General features: G+C 51.8%; 2 protein-coding genes across 2 annotated transcripts; both read right to left on the bottom strand.

The window, feature by feature from the left end:
* Nucleotides 1–83: 83 nt before the first annotated feature.
* LOC117582212 (non-specific lipid-transfer protein) lies at nt 84–2499 on the bottom strand. The gene is made up of 5 exons (XM_034269820.1): nt 2339–2499; nt 1851–2029; nt 1453–1665; nt 502–1385; nt 84–434 (listed from the first exon to the last, which is right to left on the bottom strand). Exons 1-5 carry the CDS (start codon nt 2381–2383, stop codon nt 244–246), a joined length of 1512 nt encoding a protein of 503 aa, XP_034125711.1. The 5' UTR covers nt 2384–2499; the 3' UTR covers nt 84–243.
* Nucleotides 2500–2802: 303 nt separating this feature from the next.
* On the bottom strand, nt 2803–7443 carry LOC117582124 (condensin complex subunit 1). Its single transcript, XM_034269703.1, has 6 exons — nt 7240–7443; nt 6693–7167; nt 5735–6630; nt 5543–5684; nt 5391–5478; nt 2803–5325 (listed from the first exon to the last, which is right to left on the bottom strand). Exons 1-6 carry the CDS (start codon nt 7364–7366, stop codon nt 2881–2883), a joined length of 4173 nt encoding a protein of 1390 aa, XP_034125594.1. The 5' UTR covers nt 7367–7443; the 3' UTR covers nt 2803–2880.
* Nucleotides 7444–7450: the final 7 nt, after the last annotated feature.

Raw genomic sequence — 7450 nt, 5'->3', positions numbered from 1 at the left:
ATAATTATTGGGAATCTGTTTTGCTAGGCAGCTACGCGGGTAGTAAGCCACTCTGGGAAAGAGAAAGAGAGCCAGGGAAAGGCTTTAATTTATAACAATTTTAATCTCTAGAAAAATAATACAAAAATCGTACAAAAAGCGGTTCAACAGATCCAAAGCCGAAAAGAGAATTGCCAAAGACACAAAAGGCACAAACGACAGACGGAATGTAGACAATCGCTGCATCAACCCCACTCGGATTTCTTACAACTTCGAGCGCAGCTCCTCAATGCGACCCTGTGCGGAGCGCTGCAGATCCATCAGCTTCATGGCAAAGCCCATGTTGCCCTGAATCTTAATCTTGCCCTGGAAGAAGGCCTTCTGTGGCGGCAGCTTGCCCGTCAGCAGCTCAAACACATCCTCGTCGCTGATGATAAAAGTGACATCACATTTTTCTACAAGCAAAAGCAAAGTGCAGAATTATCAGCCATAAAAAGTGATTATTAATTTAATTTCACTTACGTGTGCCATTGAAAACGATCTTGCCCTTGCCCTGCTTGGCATCGATGACCCAGAAGCCAGTCTGGCCTTGGGGTCCATTGTTCACCTTGAAGCCATAGACGGCGCGCACTTTTTCTATCAGATTATCCTTGTCCTCCTGCATGGCCTGCTCGAGCACTTTCAGCAGCGGCGCCACCTTGAAGCCATCCTCACTGGTGGCCGCCTTGGCAGCAGCCGTCAGATTGTGCATCACACTGTTGGCCGCTGGGAAGCCCAGGCGATACAGAGCCACCACCACAGCGCCACCCAGTCCGAGATTATGCTGCAGGGCAAGCTGCACATTGGGCACCTGTCGCTTCTCGGCCAGACCGCGCAGCTGCCAGCACAGCTCAGCGCACTGGGCCAGGCCAGTGGCGCCCAGAGGATGACCCTTGGAGATGAGTCCACCGCTGGGGTTCACCACGAACTTGCCGCCATAAGTGTTGTCTCCGCGATCAATGAACTCGCCAGCCTTGCCCTCGCCGCACAAGCCCAATGCCTCGTAGGTCACCAGCTCGTTGGCGGAGAAGCAATCGTGGAGCTCCACCACCTGCACATCCTGTGGCTTGTAGCCGCTCTTGGCAAACAGACGCTGAGTGGCCAAAGCAGTCATATCGTAGCCAGCGATCTTCATGAGGCTCTTGTCTGCGAATGTGGATGCTGGATCACTGGCCATTTCCATGCCCACAATCTCCACAGCCTGCTTCTCGAGGCCATGGCGACGCACGAACTGCTCGGAGGCCAGGATGGCAGCACCAGAGCCATCGGAGGTGGGGCAGCATTGCAGTTTGGTCAGCACTCCCTCGACCACCTGAGGCGACTTCATAATCTGCTCCAGAGTGTATTCATCGCGGAACTGCGAGTAGCTGCAACAATTTACCAGAGATAAGATTATGAATATAAATACACAAAAAACAAGTGGAATCTACATACGGATTGTTGACGGAGTGCTTGTGGTTCTTCCAGGCGATCTTGCCAAAGTGCTCGGGCTTGGTGCCATACTTCTTCATGTGTTCCTTGCCAGCATTCCCAAAGATCTGAGCAGCCATGGGTCCAGGTCCAATTTCGGTAAGTTCGCTCATCTCGGTGATGTGACGCTCCATGGGATTGGCACGGTCAAAATACTGTTGGTACATGATTGAGATTATAATAAGAATTTATTATTGTTCATCTTCCTAACAGGGTGGAAACTACGGTCACTCGGTGCGAGGTAGAAGAGCTTCGGGTCCCGGTCGTGTGTCAGCCTCCACGGTCTGAGCTACTAGACGAACCGGTCCATGTCCCGCGACCTAGGACACCTCGTCAACAACAAGTGTAACATCTGCCCTTACGGCCAGTAAGGGTGGAGTATGTGTCCACGCTGGCCGCAGGTGGAGTCGCCATAGACGTAACCAGTCACCGCCTGCTGCACCTCCTCGTACTTGATGTTGGCATCCTGCAGAGCCTTGGTGATGGCCTCCTTGGCAAAATCCGGATAGCAGACATCAGCACGACGGCCGGGCTTCTCGAACTGCAGACAGAGATAAATTCCAATTAGTTACAGGTTTGTTAGTTCCCTCAACGACTGCTAAAACCAGTCGGCGGAAGAGCTTAAATTGATTTTATTCTAATCGGGCCACTTCAGTGGGGGCTAGCAATGCGATAATTATATACAATGCCACCGGGCGTTCGGGAGCATTCAGATTAGTGACCGAAGTGCACCCCAGATCAAAGTCCAGTAGCGATTATCGTTATTATTGCTCAATTTTCGCTTGAACAAAGTTTTTCGCAGCTTCTCCTTGGACAGGGCCACTTTCTTTTGTGTATTTTGTGCACACACCTTTGTCATGCCCACACCGACAACATACACACGGGTCTTGGTCATCTTGGAGATGCAGGTACAGGTGATTATTTGAAATTAACAAAACAGGTAAGACCGCTACTAGTGCTTTAAGCCGAATGATTAAAATCTTAGTTGTTTTGTCTAGGGCAGTGTGACCGCGGTGTGGTCGATCAAATATACCGCAGGAGCCTAACAAATATATCGAAAGATACCGTAATGTAATATGACGGAATTTAACGTGATAAAACAGAAGTAACGTTAGGTATTGTAACCACATTTTAGTTGCAATTAAAAAACCTTACAGATCACAGATCGTGACATAGATCAGTTGCTTGATCGAATTTGAAATTGGGCGATGTTTCTAGGCCCAAGTTTGATCGTCAACTTCGATTACGTTAGCTGAATACCAATAATATACCGGAGCAGTATATCCATAGGTTGCTTTAAAATACCACTGCAAATATTTTTGTTTTGTTTTTTATGTTAAAATGTTAAAAACGATCTTCTAAAATAGTCATATAATGTAAAATGAAGCACATTCAGTCGCTATCACTGGAGAGGGTATCGTCGGAGGAAGTCTGAGGAGAGCGGGCTGTCCGCCGACCCCGTGCAGTGCGTCTGGCAGCAGAGGGCGGAGTTGGCTTGCGGCCGCCCTTCTTCTTTTTGTTGGCAGCGACGGCCCTAGTCCTGTTGGCCGAACGTGGTTCGTCGGTCTGGCTGCTGTCGGCTGCCTCGGCGGAGGGATCTTTGACCGCGAGGCACTCGTTGAGACGCGTCTCGAACTCGGTGACGGCGGCCTTCAGCTCGGGCTTGGCCAGCTTGTTGGTGTTGCTGATGATCAGCCGGAACGACTGGTAGACCTCGTCGTTCTGCACCTTGTCGCGATAGTGCTGCATGTTGTCCAGCAGCTTATTGAGCGAACGCTCGTTGTAGCTGAGCAGACTGAGGCAGTAGGCAATGTCGCGCCACTGCCGCTCCACACGAGCCACGGGGAAGCGCAGGCAAAGCTTCTCCACCAGCGTCTCGATCTGCCGATCCTTCTGGATGAGACCCAAAATGTAGGCCATAATAATGCGATACTTGGGCTCCTCCAGCCGCAGATTGGTGTCGCCCAGCCGTGAAATGATGTCGGGCAGCACGTTGTAGAGGATATTCGACTTGTTGGCTATTTCCTTGAAGAACTCCTTGGTGATGTTTTGAATCTCCTCGTTCTCATCGACAATGCACAGAGCCATGTCCGAGATCTGCGCCTTCACGCGTATCATCTCGTTCAGTATGAGATGTGAGAGCATTTTGATGGCCGTCAGCCGCAGCTCTGTGTTCGTCTCGTGCAGCTGCACGTAAAAGTAACCCGTCCACGGCTCAATGATGTTCGGAAAGCGGAAGGTTAAATCCGACAGCCCCACCACCGTGTTGCACTTGATCGTAATGTTGTTCGTCAGATTGAGAATGTTCATCAGGAAGGACATGTTCGACTCGCAGAAGCGCGACGAGACGGACATCAGGCGTGCCAGCGTGAGGGTCGCTGCCTGCTGCAGCTTGGGATCGCGGTACTCGCCCGGCTTCTTGCAGATGTCAATGATGACGGGCGTCAGCCAGTGCAGCAGTCCGTTCGGATCGTACATCAACATATCCTCGCAGATGGCATGAATCTCCTCGGCAATGTTATCCTCCGCTGTGGCACCCACTAGATCCTCATCCGGTTCCTGCTGCGGCTCGGCCGCTGAATTGGACAAACGCTTGCGCACCTCCATGGCCGAGACGTTCAGGGTGCGGCGCAGCTGTTGGGCGGCCTTTCTGCCCGCCTCCTTGGTGCGCGTATCCTTCTCCTGCTGCGCGGTGAGCTCCTCACGGTACTTCATGTTGTTGTAGACATCCATGTCCAGGAATATCATCTCCTTGATGGTCATGTAGCCAATGCAGAAGACAAAACGGGAAACCATAAAAACGGGCATGCGACCGCCTGGGCTCGGGCTGCCTCCGCCCTGCGTTTGCGTCTGTGGAATGGCCAGCGACTGCGAGTAAGGAATGGTTGTGGGCTGTGTCAGTGGTGGTTCGTTTTCGTTTTCCTTATCCGCATCCAAATCAACATCCCCACTCTCTGAAGAAGCGGACACCAGCCAGTTCTTGTAGAATCTCTTGAGTAGCTCCTTGAGCAGCTCCTGGGACAGCACATCCGGCGACTGGCACATGCGATAGATGTACTCAAACACACTCGTGGCCATGCCATCAAAGTCCTTTAGCTTCTGGTGGAAGAAACAGTCAAAGAAGAAGCGCTTCACCTGCTTCACGAACTCGGCATCCGTGCTGTGCCGCTTGTAGTACTTTGCATTATTATTGGCATCGATGCCATTGAGCAGGAGACGCAGGCAGCTGGCGAAAAGTCGAGGCTCGCGACGCGCACGCTCACCGACGGCTATGTCCTCAATGATGGCCGTGTTGGCGGTGACAATGCTGTGCTTTGCCTTCGATGCCATAATCAGCAGCTCGAGTGCCAGTCGCGCCTCGCTGCTGGTGGTGCCCTCCAGCTTCAGGGTGAAGCGCTCGAACAGCACCTGAATGACGGCCGAGTCTATCTCCCCCGAATGCACCCACTCAGCCATCAACGTCTCCAGCGACAGATAGTGCCCATAATCGATAATGGCGAGAAATTTCGACAGATTCTGCACGACTCTGATTGCATGGGCGCGCGCTTGTAGGTCTGTGGTGAAGAGCACCCTGCGATAGGCCTCGGACACAGCATCGCGTTTCTCCTTGTCGGAACTCCACACGAGCATCAGCATCTTCTGCATGCCCGCATCGGTGCCACAGATGCCGAACATGTAGCCGGTGGTAAAGAGATCCACGGCCTCGAGGACATCCGTGTTTGTCTTGGACATGAGCAGATCCTGCAGCTTGGGATACGCATCCGTCACAATGGTCGTGAACTCAATGCTATCCTTGAGGAACTGCACGGTTTTGATTTGCTTTACCATTTCCTCGTTCTGCAAAAGAGAGGGGAGTAAATTTATGAGCAAAAAAGGATTTTTAGGAGCGGAATGGAACCCACATTTAGCTGTAGACCTGCGGCCAGGAGATGGTAGCTCTTAAGCAGCGCCAGAAAATAGACCACACGCTCCTCGAACTTCAATGCGGCACTTAAAAGAGAGGGAGAGATAGAGGTCAGCCATCAAGTTAATATAAAGCAAACTAAAACCTTACGCCGCTTCGTGATTCCCAGCCAGAAAGTCGATTTTGCGCACCAGAATGAAAACCTTTTTGTAGTCTTTTGCGCGCAGCAGCGGCAGTATTTTCTCCAGCAGCTCCTCGTCCGTTTCCTCCTTGTCAAACTCTAAACTGGGAACTGCAATAGCGATTAGCAAACGAGCTGGGCATGGAAAGAGACTGACTTACATTCTGTTAGATGCTTCTCGATGTGTGGCAACATCTCTTGGGCCGTGTCGCCCCATTGCTCATTGAATTCCTCTTCCTTTTTGCGCTCCGCTTCTAGATGTTCGGTGAGCTTCTCCATGATTTCCACCTCCGCCTTGTGCTTCTGCAGCAGCTCCTCCAGCGACAGTTTGCTAGAGAAGGGATTGCTCTCGAGCGTGGACTTTATCAGCTGCATGGCAGCCTTGCGCACCAGCGAGCTCTTGTCCTCCAGCCGCCCCACAGCCGCAGCCACCACCTTGGACAGATAATTGAGCGGAATTGCATGCTGGGTCTTCAGGTGCACCCAAATATGCAGCGCTTTGGAGCGCACATGGGCGGAAACATCCAGAATGTGATCGTACAGATGATCGAGGAACTCGTTGCGCACCTCCTTCATCTCCTCGCTGAGATCCTCGGCTGTCAGATCACTGATCACTGCATCGGCAATGATCTGCAGCACGGTATTCCGCAGCATGTGCGACTGGCAGTCGAGCAGCTCCTCCCCGAGTTTCGACAGGTGAGGAATTATCAGCCCCGGCGCAATGTTCGAAAACTCCAAGAGAAAGGCGGAAAAGTGCTTGGACACTGTCGTGTCAGCGCTGTCCAGCTTGAGCGCTTCCACAATGCTCTTGATCAGAATGGAGAACACCGAGGAGATGCCGTACTCCTCGTGCAGCGTCAATATGCCATTGGCCACAGTCACGGCAGCGTGCTCGGTGCCGCGCAGGATCTGCAGGATGCGCGCCGGGAAGGTCATGGCCTGATTGAAGCGCTTAATGCAGGTGCCCAAAATTTGGAAAATTGTATTGAAAATATGCCGATTGTCGTTGCGCAGCGGTGAGAGCTCCAAAGTGCGGTAGCAAATGTCACAGAGCATGCTGAATAGCAGAGAAAATGGTTGAAAAAGGGAACGTAATGGCTTACAGATCAAACTTCTTACGATATAAAATCTTCTTCGGCCACGGGTGGACTCCATAGACGTTCCAGCGGCAGCTGCAGCACATTAAAGAGCTGAACGAGAAAGTTGCCGCGCTTGACATCCCAGTCGGGATACTGCTCCAGGGTCTCCGACTGCTTGCCGCGCTTCTTTTGCACATTTAGCTGCTGGTCGCGCATCGCACGTTGAAGGACGGTGTCGATTTTCTTGACCAGATTCACCTGCAGATAGAGCGTCATCTTGCTGAGATTCAGGTGGGAGTTGCGCGTCTGATTTGAGGGCGGTTCCTTGCTGCCGAGCGTCTCCGAGAGGCCAGTGCGCAGCTTGTCCACAGTCACGTAGAGAAGATCGAAGGCGCGCATCAGGTTCTTAATGGAGCCCGCATCCGTGCCGCTCGACTCGATGATCGAGAAGAACGTGTCGAAGGTCTCGAATATGTAGAAGGCATCCTTGCTGTGGTTTAGCTTACTCTTGCACTCTGTAAAAAGTACAGATGGTGATTACAGATTTCACTGTACATTGGTTTGAACGCGTCGGACGCGCCACTTACCGAGAAGTTTTTCGGGTATTTCTTTGTTGCTGTACACCTCTTTGACGTAGTACTGGTCGCCGCAGGAGTTTACCAGATCCGTGGGATTCAGCGGCAAGATGAACTGAAAGTCGTGCTCCTCCTCCATTGCACAGAACACACAGAAGTTGGCAAACAAACAATTTACCGCGAAACAAAAAACAAGCGTCGCTTATTCTATAGTGATGGGAGT

The sequence above is a fragment of the Drosophila guanche genome, unplaced genomic scaffold, assembly GCF_900245975.1.
Source record: "Drosophila guanche unplaced genomic scaffold, DGUA_6, whole genome shotgun sequence".
Taxonomy (NCBI): domain Eukaryota; kingdom Metazoa; phylum Arthropoda; class Insecta; order Diptera; family Drosophilidae; genus Drosophila; species Drosophila guanche.
Note: the sequence above shows the minus strand (reverse complement) of the source record. Positions and strands in the feature narration are given on the sequence as shown.

What these genes read in the sequence shown, in the direction of transcription:
- LOC117582212 (XM_034269820.1), bottom strand. Translation starts at nt 2,383, where the DNA reads ATGACCAAGACCCGTGTGTATGTTGTCGGTGTGGGCATGACAAAG. An exon ending in AAGCACTCCGTCAACAATCC is followed by an intron (nt 1,386 to 1,452) that starts GTATGTAGATTC and finishes AAATTGTTGCAG; the next exon opens with CTACTCGCAGTTCCGCGATG. An exon ending in GATCGTTTTCAATGGCACAC is followed by an intron (nt 435 to 501) that starts GTAAGTGAAATT and finishes TTTTGCTTGTAG; the next exon opens with AAAAATGTGATGTCACTTTT.
- LOC117582124 (XM_034269703.1), bottom strand. Translation starts at nt 7,366, where the DNA reads ATGGAGGAGGAGCACGACTTTCAGTTCATCTTGCCGCTGAATCCCACG. An exon ending in CGAGAAGCATCTAACAGAAT is followed by an intron (nt 5,685 to 5,734) that starts GTAAGTCAGTCT and finishes TCGCTATTGCAG; the next exon opens with TTCCCAGTTTAGAGTTTGAC. An exon ending in CCGCAGGTCTACAGCTAAAT is followed by an intron (nt 5,326 to 5,390) that starts GTGGGTTCCATT and finishes TCTCTTTTGCAG; the next exon opens with AACGAGGAAATGGTAAAGCA.